Genomic DNA, 17,919 nt, shown 5'->3' with positions numbered 1-17,919 from the left:
ATCAGGAAGGAAAGAGTGGATTCGAGAACTCCGGGGTGCTAGCGTGGAAGGAAAATAAGCAACAAACCAGAGCTGTCGCCTGGTGAAATATTGTAAACACGATTGAGTCTCTACTGTTGATCCTCTGAGCCCAGAAGAGATGTGTCACATTTTCTGCCCAAATAGTTCATGTCCTTCACATTGTTTACAGCTTCTTCTCTGATGGCTTTGCTTTAATAAATTGCATATGTTCATCGCTGCTTTTTAAGACTTTCCTGGAAACGTCACGTAGTTCATTTGAGGGAAGCCCTGAGAACATTAATCTGCTTTATTGATATGTATGACTAATTATTAATGTCATTGCTGAGGAATTTATTTGTCAAATGAGAACTCAAAAATAACGAACTGTCTCTCGTACGACTTCACTGCAGCAGATGATCATTTATCTTCAGAAAGCACAGAGGAGTTTTCGTGAAAGAGAGTAACCTCCCAAACTATACATGTGGAAAACATGGAATGTTCTGGGCTGGCTGTTGCCCTTGAGTGTGGCCTCCTAGGGTGTGCTGCTTCGCATCTTTTGGTTGGGCTTGTTTTTAACTCGAGCATTCATGACTTGTTTTTCCAGACTATCACGGAGAAACACAAGCTGAATGTTCCTGAGACGATGACTGAGGTTCTCGATGTTTCCGATGAGGAAGGTAAGACTTTTATTCCATCTTCTGTGACAGCTGTCATATTCTGGCACAAGAGCAAGTCATCGTTTTTTTTTCAGGGACCACACCGGTGCTGTGGATGACAACATCTTAACATTTAAAGTCACGTCTTCACCTTTGTTTGAATATCTTTATTTTTGCCATGGCAGCAGGGGCGGGAAGGGAGGTTCTGATTAGTGTATTTTCTCCTGGTGTTATCTTTCATGTCTACGAAATAACAGGACTGGATGAGGGGAAGGAAACTGGAAAATAGCCAGTGATAATACAATTACTATTAAAATGTGTTTTACTTATGTTAAAAAATATTTTTGTATTCAAATACCTTAAAGTTATGCTTCTTCAATGAGCACCCTCCATCAGTTGAGAAATCTCAGTGGAGAAATTTCTGCCTTCTGCATGGTTCAAAGGTACAGAATGGGGTTTACATCCAGAGGAAAATAATCCTGGAGTAGGTTGAAAAAGAGCACAACAGCAAGTAGTAGAAATTCCACAAAAGAATGTAATTCTTTAAGTCAGAAAATATGCCCCTTAGAGTTTTGGAGTTGATAATAAATGATCCTAGGCAGGGGTTCTCAAAGTCCTGAGAAGTTTCTGGAAGGAACTAGAGCCTGCCTGGGGTCGGTGGGGCATCGTGCTGGAGATTGGGCCACTAAGGTTTCATGCTCCTGACCTCTACTTCAACTACAGTAGTTGACTTTTCTTCATTTTATGTTTTATCTGTTGCTAAAAATCATGAAAGCAGCCTATAACATACGGAACCAAGTTTCAATAATGTAACTTTGGTCCAATGTACTTGATTGAAAAATTATTGCCAGAAAGGATGGTACCAGGCCTGATACTAATTGCTTTTATGGAGAAATATTAAGGATATTTCTTTAGGTTCTTCAAGATGAAATCATAAGATAAAACTTCACATTGAGATGTCCTTATTGGGAACCAATTTTTTAAACCACCTATTGGCAATAGGCATTGAGTAGTCACAGCTTCTATAAGAATTTATGAGAAGAATGAACAGATTCTGGATCAGTGTATTATTATGAGTAAATCAAAAGGTACTGTGAAGGCCAACAGTTCCAAGTCTTTATTATAATTTTGTGTTCTGTCCCAATACTTGCCAACTAATTTTCAGCATTCCCATATGCACGCCATGTTTCGTTTTGTGGGATCATCTTTCTTATCTTTCACTTGTATGTTGAACAGCTTTTAAACAGTCTGGTGACCACTTTATTGATGGGGAAGCACTTAGTGACTCAGGTACCATTGGAGGAAATTGTTGGAGTGAAAGCTTTTCTTTGCTTTTAATTTTTTTTAACCGGACAGCAGCAAATTGCTTAATATTTAAATTTGTGTTCCTAGTACTAATCTGTTTCTTTTGAAATAGCATGCGTAATATGAGTGGAATTGTGTATGTGTGCATTTGAATGTGTGGATTTTATTAACTTAGAAGCTTAAAGTCATGAATTGTTTATCCTATTCATGATTTTGCAACTATTATTGAGAACTACTAACATCATTACATTATCTGATGAACATTATATAAGTATTTTCCACAACTAATATCTTTTCTTAGGATATAAATTTAGAGAAAAAGTAATACTTTGATATCTTGACACTGAACTAGTTTATAGTAATAACTTAGACTGCTGGAAATAAATGCAGTTCATATCATCCTTCTTGGTTGATGATATATTTAAATGTAGTAAAAAATAAATTAATAGTTATAATGTAATTTTTTAAGGTAACTAAGAATAGAAATAAAATAACCTTTAAAAATCATTTAGGGAAAAAATTAATATAAAACATTCTATCTAATAAGAAGTTTGCAAAGCACATGTGGTACCACTTTGAGCAATCCTATGACATGAAAATCTAAATTTATAAATCAGATAAATTAGACAGTGAGTATTTAATTTAACAACAGCTGTTTGTTTATAAAATAATTGTTAAAGAATTCCATTAGCTAATGTACTTAAAGTAATTCTTACTGGGTTTAAAGAAATTCCATTTATATTAAACAGCCTCTCAGACTTGGCCTATTGCATGAAATGAGATTAGTTATAACATTCTGTAATTTTATTATTAAAACTGCTATATATTAAAAGTTATTGGTGATAAGAACCCTTGATTTGAGGAATACTGGCAAATGACCAAGAATATCTTTTGTGGTGAGAGTTTTCCATTTTTAGAAATAGCCAAAAACTTTTTCTCAGAGGGAAATTCAAGTTGAATACTTTTTATGTTAAAGAATCTATTTTGAGTATTGTTTTTTTTTTTTTTTTTTTGAGACAGAGTCTTGCTTTGTTGCCCTGGCTAGAGTGAGTGCCATGGCGTCAGCCTAGCTCACAGCAACCTCAAACTCCTGGGCTTAAGCGATCCTCCTGCCTCAGCCTCCCGAGTAGCTGGGACTACAGGCATGTGCCACCATGCCCAGCTAATTTTTTCTATATATATTTTAGTTGTCCATATAGTTTCTTTCTATTTTTAGTAGAGACGGGGTCTCGCTCTTGCTCAGGCTGGTCTCGAACTCCTGACCTTGAGTGATCCACCCGCCTCGGCCTCCCAGAGTGCTAGGATTACAGGCGTGAGCCACCGCGCCCTGCCTTGAGTATTGTTAAGTAACTTTTTCATGCAAAGAATTGGTATAAAGGAAGTCGGCTGGTTGACATTGCCAGTCCTTTCATATTTTGTGCACTTAAAATGTCTTTGTAGAACCTGCTGTCATCCACGTGGACACAGAGCAGCCACAGATGTTTAGAAATTATGAGCCAATCCCTGTTTTCCCTGTAGCATCTACTATTTTAATAGTAGTAACAGTGTACCAAGACCCCAACAGAGTATTCAAACCCAGTATAGACGTTCTTTCAGGCTAACTTGCTAGACACATGTTAAAACAATCAGCAATAACCCACTTCATGAATCCAATTAGCAAAGAGTGAACGTGATGCTAATAGTATGGAAAGTTCTCTACTCAAACAAATAACAGCTAAAGATTTTAATCCAAAATATTATATTAAAACAGACCCTCATCCGATTTGCCCCCTTGACTTGGGCAAGGGAATTAGTGGTACTACTTGCTCTTGGAGGTAATTTACAGAGAGAAGCATTTTGGCAGGGGAGGGGTGAAGAAGATGCGTTCTATTTTGGAAATGCTAAACCCGAGATGCTCGTAGGAAATTCAGGAGAAGTCCAGGAGGCTCCTGAAACGTGGAAGTTGAGTTCGCGAGAGAGGTCTGGGATGACACATGTTTGTGTGTAGTTAGTGAAACAGTGGCACTTGAAGTCCATGTGATAATATGCGACATAAGAAGAAAGGGCAGATGGGTAATAGCAACATCTAAGGGAAGTAGAGGCTGGAAAGAAAGACTCAAAGAGGCCGGGCGCGGTGGCTCACGCCTGTAATCCTAGCACTCTGGGAGGCCGAGGCGGGTGGATCACTCAAGGTCAGGAGTTTGAGACTAGCCTGAGCAAGAGCGAGACCCCGTCTCTACTAAAAATAGAAAGAAATTATATGGACAACTAAAAATATATATATAGAAAAATTAGCCGGGCATAGTGGCACATGCCTGTAGTCCCAGCTACTCGGGAGGCTGAGGCAGGAGGATTGCTTAAGCCCAGGAGTTTGAGGTTGCTGTGAGCTAGGCTGATGCCATGGCACTCACTCTAGCCTGGGCAACAAAGTGAGACTCTGTCTCAAAAAAAAAAAAAAAAGAAAGAAAGACTCAAAGAGATGCGGGGAAGACCAGGAGAGCTTCGTATCGGAGAAATTAAGGAGAGTACTTTTCCAAAGAAGAAATCACCTCTTGGCCACTGATAAATTGCTAAAAATTAGCAAGCATCTGTTTAATAGGTTTGACTGTGGAAGGAAGAGGAGCCAGAGTATGAAATAAAGAAGGTGTAAGAGTTGGGGGAAGAAGTTACTGTGTGTCAAAGAGGGCAGAAGCAGGGGGCTTTGTGGAGGGGGAAGGACTCCCACGACATCTGGGACGAGCCAGCTTAAGACAGGCAGAAACCTCCTCCCCTAGCACGGGAGGCAAGAATATGATTGTCGCATTTGGGGACACATTAAAAACGTTTAAAGCTCTGAGCTGTATGCAGAAATTCGTAGTGATGGATCAGCTTGGGTCATTTTTTTTTTTCCCCCCAAACTGATTTTTTACATTCTGCTAATTTCTGCTGGCAGTCACACTCTGTCTCTCACTGCTGATACGGACTGGCACGTCACACGCTCCGCACACAAGTGACGTAGAGAGAAACTGTGCACATCGCTGGCAGGATTCGCCCCCAGACAGCTGCCTTTCCAGCTAACGCCAGCGTGGGGTTGGGCTCCAGACATCACCGACTCCAGCAGTTGGGGGCTTTGCTTCTTTGGGCCGTTTCTCTCTGAGGCATCATCAAGACATCAGGATATATATCCGGGGCCACCATAGGGGTCCCTAAAACTCTGAAGCCTCTCTTTTAGTAGCACCGAGCCCAGGGGCTGTCGCGACACTGCCAAGTGCAGACAGAGGGACTCACAGAGTCAGCGGTTTTTAAATGGTGCCTCGACTCGTCGTGGGAGTCACAAAAGTTTGATAAATTTGATTAGAAATGTACTTTCCGAATGGCCTTCATTCAGTCTTTTAGCAAGATTCTGCACACAGGGCAGGGAAGGCGGGGCTCACGCAGCTCGTGTGCGTGCCCTACCTGGGCTCCTGCCAGCCAGACCGTCTTCTCTGACCTCTGTCTCCTTTTCTTTCCTCCACCCGTAGCCTTCTTCTGCCTCCCAAGGTCTAACAAGAGGGAAGGAGAGGTGGGAGGAATGAGAACGCTTAACATGTGGGCCCTACTTTATCCAGGAGTTTTCAGGAATTGTTCAAAACCAAGGCCAGGAAGGCTGACTTTGAGTTGTGTTTGGTCCCTGCGGGCATCCTGGCTGATGAGAGGCTGTCGTGAGAACTGGCACCGTCGGAGCAGCGAGATGAAATGCAGGAACAAATCGACTCCGAGAGGGACGGGATGCCCCAACCTGGCTGGTATTAGACTCTCGGTGCCAGAAAGCAAAGCTCAACGGTGTTGGATTCTCGGAGGTCGGGGTAGGGTGGTAGAGTGGGGGATGGGGGAGAGGACAGAGAGAGTATTCAAGCAGACCTTTGGTTTTTAAATAATCCTTTCTGGCCTCTTCTTGCTCAAGGGATCCATAATGTATAGCTGGTGTTACGCCTGGATTATAAATCAGATCCTGTATTCACCCCCTGCTTCATCTCTTCAGGAATAGGAACAGACTTAGTCTTCCCAAATGTTAATAAAACAAAACGCTCATCTTTTTTTCCCCTGAAAATAATTTTGGCTTATACCCAAAGCGGGACTGCCTGTGTTTTGGTAAATCTATAGTTAACAATTCATCCTAGCATTTTTTTTTCTCCCATAAATAAACAAAGGGGGGGGGTTTTCCCAACTTAATATTAAAAGAATAACAATTAGGTAATTATTTCTTCTTGGTAAGTAATAAAAAAAGAAATCAAATGTTGTCTCTCTCGTTTTTAGTACGTTGCAATGGCCTGCCTGTGTTCTGTGTTCTGCTAGAGTGCGGGGTTTCGCTACCGTGAAGGCCGTTTTGTTGATGCATTTCACAGTCAAGGTCGTGTTGTGGAGTTAATGTCACATTCGACAAATCACGCTCCCTCTCCCTCTGACTGTTTCCAGGTGACGACACGATGACAGGCGATGGGGGAGAATACCTTAGGCCCGAGGATCTAAAAGAACTGGGTGACGACTCGCTGCCCAGCAGCCAGTTCCTGGACGGTATGAATTACCTGCGATACAGCTTGGAGGGAGGCCGATCCGACAGGTATCACGCAAAGCTTATACTTATGTCAGCCAGAGGTGTCGGCAGCATGTTGTCATTGGGCAGATGCGATCATTGGGCACTTGGTAGCTTCCACTCTCAGCAGTGAGCATGTTTTCTCATTCCATTCTCTACCAACTTCAGGATGTGCCCATTTTAAAGAACAGGAAACTGAGGCCTAGGTCAACTCAATAACTTGGTAGAATCAAACATCTAGTAAGCTGCAAAACCATGATAAGTAAGAGCACTCTTGCCTTCAAGTATGTTTATAATCATCTGCCACCTTCTTCTCTAGGCAAAATTAAAAGGACAGTTTTGCCTTATAGACACTTTCTGAGTGGTGTCACTTGCAATGCTCCCTGCTTTTTTTTGTCAGTAACATAATTTCTGTGAATAAAAGTATGTTGTGAGGCAGAATCAAAAAGAAATGAATTTGGAAGAAAACTGTGCCTGGAACTGACTTTTTTTTTACGGAAAGGGAATCAGAACAGAACCCGAATTGATCTGAGCAAAATCCAAGGGAGCCCGGCTGCTATCGGCGAGTCTGGGAGGTTTATATAATAGTCTGAAATGTATGATTAATGCTATTTTTTGGTTATTATCACCTGATACAACTGGTGCTTGTTAATTTTCGAGGCAAGCTAAATAAGAACATTCTCCGGTGCCTCATGGGAAGTGTGATCGCTCATTTAGGTCGAGCATCTTGTCCACGTAGCGTAATATCTTTTGCTCATCACCAACCTCAGGTGTATGGTTTTCAAGTTGGCTGCATGGCAAGCTATTTTATGAATATTCAGCATATTTAGGGTCTAAGAAATAAATATTTTGAGTAATCAATTCTAAGTGGATAATTAGCAAAAAAAAAAATTTTTTTTTTTTTTTTTTTTTTTTTTTTTAACAATTCAATGTGGATATAATAAGTGCCTTTCTGTGCCAGGCTGTGGGATAAGTGCTGGAGATTAGATGTGATTACTAAATTCATAGCCTAGGGGGGTGGGAGAGGACTCAGCTAGTGGTGGTCACAAAGTGTCACTGGAGCTCTGGGGCCCCAGCTTCCTGGGGGAGAGGAAGCCAAACTGACCCCGGAGGATGACGAGGAAAGATGGCGGGGGCATCTGAAGGCTTGACACGGTCATGAGCAAGGGCTCGTAGTGTGTGCGGGACACGGAGTGGTGCCGTGTTGCTGGGCTGTAAACGTGGAGACCGGGAAACCATACTTGCACGTTCCATGGATCCTTCAGCCACTGAGATCGAGGATGAGTTTCAGAGGAGCGTTGTTGAAAGGCTAAACCTGCGGGTTGCAGCTGTCTGTGAAGCCACTGCGTGGTGTTAGCTGCAGTTGCCCAGGGCTTCAATGCTCGCCTGGGTGCCAGTCATGGAGAGGATTTCAGAAATGAAAAATACGAGACCTATCTGGGAGCTGAAACTATCAAGATTGGTGATAGATTTCATGGGGTGAGTGAGGAAGAGGAGAGGGATTAGACTGACTCCTTGGTGTCAACGAAGTAGATAGAGGGTGGTCCTCCAGCTCGGGGTACAGAAGGAGGAGCCCCTCTGGAAGTGAGTGTAGGAGGGACTGGAGGCAGATACTGAGTTTGGATGCACCGATAGATCTGGACCTTATAATCTGAGATTCTTAAAAGCCCTCAAATTCTAATAACATATAATATTTCTGGTTTTGCATGAATTCATCATAATTTATGGATAGTGATTACCACCAGCCAAAGTGCCTTTATTTTAAACATGGTCTCTTATTAAGAATAAGTGCTCGGCCGGGCGCGGTGGCTCACGCCTGTAACCCTAACACTCTGGGAGACCGAGGTGGGAGGATCGCTCGAGGTCAGGAGTTCAAGACCAGCCTGAGCAAGAGCGAGACCCCGTCTCTACTAAAAATAGAAAGAAATTATATGGACAGCTAAAAATACATATAGAAAAAATGAGCCGGGCATGGTGGCGCATGCCTGTAGTCTCAGCTACTCAGGAGGCTGAGGCAGGAGGATCGCTTGAGCCCAGGAGTTTGAGGTTGCTGTGAGCGAGGCTGACGCCATAGCACTCACTCTAGCCTAGGCAACAGAGTGAGGCTCTGTCTCAAAAGAAAATAAATTAATTAAAAAAAAAAAAAGAATAAGTGCTCAATTTGGTCCTTTTCCCTTCTTTCAAAGTGCTTAGGTTGAGAAATAATTTAGAATAATACTTTCTGTAAAACAAGACGGCTGGTTTGATGCTTCTACTTAAACTGCATACTCATGTAAGGACAGGAGGAATGAAACGAACCAGACACGATCTGTTCCCCAGGTCTGCACTTGCATTTCCAGAGTGCCAGCTGTATTCATGATCTTGGAACTGGAATTACAGGCGGCGTCCCGTTTCCATGGTGTTCTTGTTTTGTTTTATTTTTTTCATTGTGTTTAGGCAATTCAGTACGTTACGTTTTTTCAGTGACCATTTCTCCTTTTCATTATTTCTTTATGTGAATTGCTTTCAGTAGTACCATGCCCAGGTAGGTATTAACATACAGCATAAAAACGTGCGCTTCTGGAAACATCCACATCTCCCTGCTTACTGCTCAGTGTGTCTGTGTGTTTGCGGGGCTGCTTATATTCTAGAATTATGGATTTATGCTCAAATGAGGGTTTTTGTGTGTTACATTGAATAACTATTTGAGCCAGAAGAGGTGAATGAATATATTACTACAATGGAAGTCTGTGGTATGACCCAGGATTGCTTTAACTTTCACAGCTCCACCTTGTGGTTGACAATATATTAGCATAGCTTTCCCCAAACAACCCTAATCAGCCTATGGATAGTTGGAGAAGATAGAAGAAAGATTCAGATGCCTAAAATAAAAATAGAGGTGGAAGAATAAAAATACAAGCAATTTAAAGAACATTAAGTAAAAACACAACCGAGTTCAGATTAGTTGGATTGTTGTGTGCTTTGTATTTTATTATTGCTTACAAATTCAAAAGACTGTGCAAATTCAATATAAAATATGAAATAAGGCTGGGCGCGGTGGCTCACGCCTGTAATCCTAGCACTCTGGGAGGCCGACGCGGGTGGATTGTTTGAGCTCAGGAGTTCGAGACTAGCCTGAGCAAGAGCGAGACCCCATGTCTACTATAAATAGAAAGAAATTAGCCAAACAACTAAAAATAGAAAAAAAAAATTAGCTGGGCATGGTGGCACATGCCTGTAGTCCCAGCTACTTGGGAGGCTGAGGCAGGAGGATCGCTTGAGCCCAGGAGTTGGAGGTTGCTGTGAGCTAGGCTGACACCACGGCACTCTAGCCCAGGCGAGAGAGTGAGACTCTGTCTCCAAAAAAAAAAAAAAAAAATACGAAATAACAATGAACCGCAGAAGCTTCTTCATGTTTTAAAGAAAACACATTGACGTTTTTGGATATTTATTTGTTCAATAGGGTTTGCAACTCCATTAATTGGATGTCTAATAAATATTGCAGTTTACCAAGATAGTAATTATTATACTTTTCGATGAAATTATACTTTCATACTAACTAATGTAGCCATAAAGCAGTTGTACCATAGTTTTTTTTTTAAGTATAAATTAAGCGCATAACAAAACTCTTGGCTCATCTCCTAGCCGAACAGCAAGTAAAACTTGATACGTGTTGTTATAAATATATTAACTGAACAGCATGACCTCTGACTTAATGAAAAATTAGCAGCCCAATTGCAAAATATTTAAACTTGTTTGTAATGTCTTAAATCCAGTGGACAATTCCTGATTCAGAGACTTAAATTGTTCCAGACCTTGGTTGTGCTGGTTATTATTCCTTTAGAGAGAATAATTTCTCTGCTGTTAGAATATTCTATTTTTATTTCATTTAAGTAGATTCTATGATGTCACAGGGGAAAAAAAAGGGCCATTAGAAAGTATGCACATCTATGGCCATACCACCCTGAACTCGCCCGATCTCGTCTGATCTCGAAAGCTAAGCAGGGTCGGGCCTGGTTAGTACTTGGATGGGAGAAAGTATGCACATTGATTAAATAACCAATTAGCATTTCAAAAAGCAGTAAATAGAGTGGGCTATAACAAAACCCAAAGAGAGATTAGACATATTCCTTCTCCTTCCCCTCTCTGTCCAACTTTTCTCATTCTCTGTCTACATGTCCTAATGTCCTTCTCTCTTTAATCACCTTTTTGTGGTTGTACATCACTTTGTTTCTTTCTTTCCTTTCTTCTTCCTTTGTATTTCTTTCTCGTTGGGGTTTTAGGAAAGAAAAAAATAATAACACCAACACCTCTCTACCCCTCACAGCTCAACACCAATTGAGATAGACCCAGGTATCAGTTAGATGTCAAAATTCCACCTTTGTTACTAAGGCACTGATTTCAGAATGTGGCTTTACATCCCCAGCCAAATGGGCTCTTTAACGCCACATTCCTGAAACAGACAGACTCCTCCGCCCATTCATCCTCACTCCTTGAGAGCCGCAGTTGAGACCAGATGTCTTCTTTTAAAGTTGAGACATTTACAGTGCTGGCAGCCTGTCCCACAGTGCTTCTTGCTACTTTTGCACTGTTGATGCATATAAATGTCGCAGCTTTAAAGGTGGGAAGTCATCATCTAGAGCTTTGAATTCTAAATCCATGGGTGGAGATCATGTAATTAACAAACAAATCTGAGCCCAATAGAAACCACTTGAGCGGGCAGATGGTTGAGCCCATAAACAAGCTGCATCATTTTCAGAGGTTGGCCCGTCTAACTGTTTTCCTTTCTTTGGCCCAATGCAAACCAAAATAAAAGAGAATAGATTTTGAGAGCTGCTGATCTAGTGCTACCTGGTACAAAACACATCCTAGTGGATCTTAGCTGTCTTTGTGGTTTAAAGCAGGAAAAAAAAAATGATTTCTGCCATTCATTGAGACAGGCTTTTGCAGAGACTGAAGACCATTTTCCCATTAATTTAATCCCCGTCCAAGCCTCAGATTCAAGGTCAGGTCAAGATTCATCACAGCAGCCTGCAGCTAGTTTGCGAAGGACAACATCAGAAGCCAACTGCTGTAAAACCAGCCATAATACGAGCTGCCTCCAACTTCTGGGCCCCGTTGATGAATTTCCTGCAGTGGTCCCCAACCTTTTTGGCACCAGGGACCATGTTCATGGAAGACAACATTTCCATGGACTGGAGGGTGGGGGGAATGGTTTTGGGATGATTCAAGCACATTACATTTATTGTGCACTTTATTTCTATTATAATATTTTATTATTATATTACATTATATATTAATATAATGAAATAATGATACAACTCACCATAGGTTGGGGACCCCTGTACTAAGGCATCCAGCCTGTTCCTGCCTCGGCTCTGTCAGGAGCGTCAATCTTCTGCAGGAGCCTGTATAACACAAAATAGCTAACTTTCACGTTGTATTTATATTTCATTTCATCATAAACACACAGATTTACATAGATGTAATCACAGAGGATAAGACAAGCAACTCTTTTGATTCATGTCACTTATGCTCTAAGACTTGAGGTCTTTTTGCGGGGACATAAGTCTACTTAGAGAAAGGAGGGACGAGTCCCTAGATTATCTGCATGAATTATCTACAAGGTGATGTTTCCCTCAATGACAGTTGAAGTTGGCTGCGTTGACACCTCATAGAGATGATAGTACATGACTTACAAAATTAAATGTATTCGCAAAATGAAAATAGCTTCTGTTAAGAAGTATGCTAACTTGACGTTTAGTCCATAATTCTACAGTGCTTCACTGGCCAAATACTAGCTAAAAGTAAATGAAAGTTTGCATCTATAAATATTGTGAACGCTTGAATATCTTTTTTTCCCCCCTATGGGCTTTGGGCTACCATTTTGAATACGGATCTTTAATTCTCAGACTCATATGTATAAAATATAGCTTATTTGAGATCGCAATCTATTCGTCATTTGATTTTACAAATCTATTAAGGAGGGAGTGAAATTGCATTTATGCAAATTTTACCTATCACATTTGAATACGTGATTCAGAACTTGGAAATTCAGATTCATCAAAAATGTAAAGCACTGATGATTATCAAGGCCTAAATCCCATTCTGAAGCCGAACCTTATTTTTGGTCAGTGTCCATTGGCAGTTTGTCTTTGTGCTGGCGGATGTGTCTGTTCTGGGCTGGTGCTTAGAAACGGGTCCTTGTGCTCCTGCATCTCATCACCACGGCAACCGACACTCGCTGGGGCTTCACTGGCCACACACAGTTCATGCAGAGGGGATGGTGCTCGCGTTGGAAATAATAGCATTGTTGGAGTTACCAGAGACAAACAAGAGGAACTCCACTTCCGCAGGAAGCAGGCAGCTGGTCACAGCTCATTTCACTCTGTGCCTTCCAGGGGAGAGAAGCCACATGCAGTCATTCGCGGTGTAGAGAGGAGGAGACAGAGCCTGGGGAGAGAATGAAAAAGAATGAGCGAAACCGAAACCTGGGCTTTCATTCTGTTCTCCTGTCTGAGGGCCGTCTGCCTTCCTCCTAATAGTTTGCTGAGTTGCAGGGAGCGTAACAGTTTAGCACAGTTTTAAGCGACCTATCCCAGAATTATTTCCTGTGTGACTTTCTCGTATTGGCAGTAAGTCAACTGCAGTTGCTGGTTTCAGACGTTTCTGGGGGAGAAAAGGAATCAGATTAGGAGTATCACATTTCAACTTCTGGATTCCCCTGTGTCCTTGCCATTGAGTGGTAGGAACCTTGTCAAAGGACGTGCTAGTGTCGCTGTTAGACTGAGAGTTTGGGCAACACAGAGACCTGTGTCCCCCTGGAAGTCGCACGGTTGGCTAACAGCACGCTGTTTTCACTCTCCCGCTTGGCTCGTCATGCTGTCCTCCCAACCATCCCACTGCTGTCGGTGTATGCCCATGGCCTCCTGCCAACCTCCCAGCCTTCGCTCCTTCAGTTCAGACAGGTCCCACACCCTGAGCCACGCCTCCTACCTGCGGGACAGTGCCATGATTGACGACTCCGTTGTCATCCCCAGTCACCAGGTAAGTGACCTTTTTGCCTTCGTCTCTTTGCTTTCTGGAAAGCTTTTCAAATTACCCGATGCTAGGAATGTCCCGAGAAAGTTTCCAATCTTAAAAAAAAAAAAAAAAAAAAATCCTTCTTAATTTAATCGACAACCTAGAATAAAAGGGTTTTCCTAAAACATTTTTTTTTTTTAATGAACACAGTTTTCCGAAAAAAATATACAGCTTGTTTCTTCAAATATACCAAATTCTCCTGTGGAGAGTGTTTGTATAGATCAGTTTTTTTTAAATAAAATGTCTATTAAAGGAAGAAGTGAGGTAGGGTGCATGTAAGGTACGAGAGGAACGGTACAGCTTCAAACATGTGTCTTTCAATATTTAAAATCGTTAGCTGTGGGGAAAGGCTTAAAGTTTATTCTGGAATATTTGAATTTTAGTTCTGATTTTATCAATTTGGGGGATCGGTACAAGGAAAGAGATGGACACCTACACTCTTCAAAAACAATTACACTAATGTAATTTTATATCAGTGATATAATCTCAATGGGAATGTGTTCAGAAAGATTCATTCTAAATGCACTGGTCCTATGTTTTTGAATGAAAGTTTTTTTCATTAGATTTCATTATGTTGTACTTTCATGGAAGCGAAGTATTTTCATTAAATCCAGTGTTCTTTGTGTTTAGGTGTCCGCTCTAGCCAAGGAAGCAGAAAGGAATTCTTACCGTCTAAGCTGGGGCGCTGAGAACTTAGACAACGTGGCCCTTTCTTCCAGCCCTATTCATTCAGGGTGAGTCAATCAATATTATGTATCCAGATCAAGAGGAAAAAGAGATGAGAGTGAAAATAACAGCTTTGTCCAGTAGCTTTAGCTGACGGCCAGCTTACAGTGGAGGTGATCTTTGTTTGAACTTGCAAATAACATTGCTTCATCCAACACGGACTCTATCTACACAAACCAACCAGCAAAAAAGAGTTGTATTTCAGCATCAAAAAAAACTGACTACTGTTTTAAAATAACTGATGGAATTGCATCAAATAGCTTGCTCTCTAACCGGAACGTACTGGTGGCCTCCCTACTGTTCCCCTGCTGTTTTTAAGACATCTTTTAAAAAAGGGGCTGAATCATTTGATTATCATCTAGAAAGTTTCTATTGACTAAGATTAACTGATGGGTTTTTGGAAATAAATGCCTTTCTCACACATTAATGCACTTAAAATAATGTTTACAGAAGTTTGGATCACACAAGTATGTAAAGGAGTTTATATGCTGTTTGAAGTAGGGATACAAATCAACAGGGAAATTTGAACTCAACCCGTCAGGTTCTGCATTCAGAGAGGACAGACACCACTGTTTCAGCAATGCTTCCTGTTTATATGAACTCATTAAAAAGTAGCACTTTGAGTCATACTTTCAGACATACTTAATGCTGTTCTTAAGGTGTCCAATTATGTGGAATAAAAATTCTCTAAGGAGTTTTAAATTGTGACAGTCTTCCAACTGTTTTTTTTCCTTACATTTTTAGTAGTTTGAAATAATATGGTCATATCATAAGTATATACAAAATTCTCATTTTCTAAATTTCAGTGCTTTTTAAAAAGCCCTACCCATATATTATGTAACAAAATGCAATACTTTGGTTTTAATTATTATCCCAAACTCCTTGTTCATATCCCCATAACTATTTTTGAGAAATAGACCCTTTCTTGTTTTTATTATTCTAAAATATTCTCCTTTCAGGAAATCATTCCAAGATATTTTAGTTAAACATTTTGGACTTCTTGATCTAATCTTCTACTAACTAAAGTTTCCTAGAACAAAAAAAAATTAGTTATGTAGATATTGAAAGTAATCATAATACTCTTTTCCTTGTGAAATAAGAAAAGATAGTTCCTGATGCAGGAATTATTCAGGGGGATTAAAAAAACAGACAAATTAAATCTCATTCAAATTTACTTACACATTTTCAAGTGAAAAAAGATAATTAAAATCTCACACCTATAAATTATTCAAAAAACATAACACTGCATTCTGCTATTAAATTTCTTAATAATGGTGAATGAAAAGAAAACGAAGGCTGGACATTGAAGGATAAGAGATAAGAATTTAAAAACCATGATGAAGTATTTAAAGACCATATCCGGCCTACAAAGTGATGAGATTATTTTAGGTAAAATGTAATTGACTATTAATAACGGAATCTACAAAGGAGTCCGTGGTGTGGTAATACTTCGATTTTTAAAATAAATCATTTGCATTAAAAAGGAACTTCTTAAAGACGTTTTTTCTTTACTGAAGGGCAATAAAAGAGTTTAAGTACATCAGTTACAACCCAATTGTGTAAAACTAGATACACTCTAGAAGTAATTATGGTTGATTTCTTCTAATTAACCCACAGCATCCGATGGCTAAAGATTAACTATTTGTTAAGATAAGGATCTTCAAAAAACCATAGCCTCCAATAAACCAATTTTTCAGTGAATTTCAAACATTTAATACCGACTCTAAATAATTCTCCACGTTAGCTGAACACTAGGACCACCTAGAGGCTTTAAAAATTACTGGTTCCCAGGCCGAAACCCAGACCAATTCCATCAGAATCTGTTTTGGGACCCTGTCACTGGTATTTTCGATGAGAGCCTATATGTCCAGATGTTTTCTATAAACCATCAGAAGGGGAAAACTTTGCTTAGTAAAGCTTTAGTTATTAGGGAGACCTAGTTAATTAATGTATAGCAAGTTCTAGCAAATGTTCTTTATCTCTTCCATTCACATGTGTATTCATTCTTCACACATTTATCTAATTCCACGAAGGACCAGAAATTATGCCAGGCGCTAAGGAAAATAGATAAGTAAGGCCTAGCCCCTGCCTTTAAGAAACGCACCTACGTGGTGTTGTTTAAAGTTGGATGACGCCTCATCTGTCAAAGAGAGAAGCAGCGTGGTTTAAGCGTGTGCTTTGGGGTCGGACCCACCAGGGTTGACACCCTGACACTGACAGTGTGTGACACTAGGCACGAGTTATGTGTAAATCTCTGAGTTTCAGTTTACTTATCTGTAGGAAGACAGTTATAGTATTGATCCCAGAGAGGAGATGTAAGGGTTGGATGTGTTTTAAATAATTAGCGCTTTCCCTGGACAGAAAAAGTACTCGATAGATTGTAGCCATTAGTATTTATACAATCCCCGTACACATGTTCCAAACCTTTCACAAATTGCAAATCAGTTAAGAAAATGTATCCTGAATCCTCTAAGTGACAATACCAGTGTGGTTGGTAATAATGGTAATGTTTAGCTTTTTGTTAGTTTTATCAGGTAAATTATCACCTATTAGGGGCTCTAGTAGTTGAACAAACACAATGCAACAGATGTATTTACCCCTAAAAGCGTGGTAAATTATCGCTGAAGGCTCCATGAATCTGAGCTTCATGGTATTTGAAAGCTGCCCTGGTATTAGTGTATATGAATAACATTCCTCATACCATGTCATGTAACAATGATTTCTTGTAATTTTATTCATCGGATACCAGGTTTCTGAATAGCACCTTTTATATATTTTTTTGAGGAACTCAGTTTCCTTTTCATTAATTGCGTAGTTTCTTAAGCCACTTCAAACTTTGCCCAAAATGTAAGAAAAAAATGACATTTTGACAGAGGGGATAATAAAGTTAGCTTTTTATGCACATGCCACTAATTTGTGTGTATAATGTTCTATTAAATTTGATAAAGGGATTTTATTTTATTTTATTTATTTTTTTTTTTGAGACAGAGTCTCACTCTGTTGCCCGGGCTAGAGTGAGTGCCATGGCGTCAGCCTAGCTCACAGCAACCTCAAACTCCTGGGCTCAAGCGATCCTCCTGCCTCAGCCTCCCGAGTAGCTGGGACTACAGGCATGCGCCACCATGCCCGGCTAATTTTTTGTATATATATATTTTAGTTGTCCATATAATTTCTTTCTATTTTTAGTAGAGACGGGGTCTCGCTCTTGCTCAGGCTGGTCTCGAACTCCTGATGTCGAGCGATCCACCCGCCTCGGCCTCCCAGAGTGCTAGGATTACAGGCGTGAGCCACCGTGCCCAGCCTATAAAGGGATTTTAAATTCATAGAAGACACAGCTTCTACCAATAAGCAGTACTGGCGATTTTATTTTACCTCTAGTCTATGTTTCTAATGACTAATGTCCATGACTAGGGAAGAGCATGAATGATTTTAAAAAAATCTGTTCTGCCCCTAAGATACAGCCAATAGCTGGCAAAAGAAAGACTAACAGCAATATTTTCATTGTTCTTTAAAGAGTTGCCTACTGATTCACAATGACTAACCGACAGTTATTTCTAGCATCCCAGACATTTGAATTTTACAATCCTTCATTTCCTAAGTGCATAATGAATTAGAAGATGTAAGGCACAGTTCCTAGCA

The 17,919-nt window shown here is 40.4% G+C and overlaps 1 protein-coding gene across 50 annotated transcripts in view; it reads left to right on the top strand.

Annotated features, from left to right (window-relative positions):
• The window catches only part of ANK2 (ankyrin 2), a 386,902-nt gene that overhangs the window by 309,894 nt on the left and 59,089 nt on the right, over positions 1-17,919 (top strand). For 31 of the 50 annotated variants that reach the window (XM_069459132.1, XM_069459141.1, XM_069459144.1 and 28 more), the window contains 4 exons: positions 605-677; positions 6,375-6,519; positions 13,416-13,518; positions 14,185-14,288. In XM_069459132.1, coding sequence (XP_069315233.1) covers positions 605-677; positions 6,375-6,519; positions 13,416-13,518; positions 14,185-14,288 — 425 coding nt within the window. Of the gene's footprint in view, positions 1-604; positions 678-1,892; positions 1,947-6,374; positions 6,520-9,004; positions 9,017-13,415; positions 13,519-14,184; positions 14,289-17,919 lie in introns of all 50 variants that reach the window. The other 19 variants (XM_069459129.1, XM_069459116.1, XM_069459147.1 and 16 more) reach the window with 4 other exon arrangements.

Source organism: Eulemur rufifrons, chromosome 26 (assembly GCF_041146395.1).
Source record: "Eulemur rufifrons isolate Redbay chromosome 26, OSU_ERuf_1, whole genome shotgun sequence".
Classification (NCBI taxonomy): domain Eukaryota; kingdom Metazoa; phylum Chordata; class Mammalia; order Primates; family Lemuridae; genus Eulemur; species Eulemur rufifrons.
Note: the sequence above shows the minus strand (reverse complement) of the source record. Positions and strands in the feature narration are given on the sequence as shown.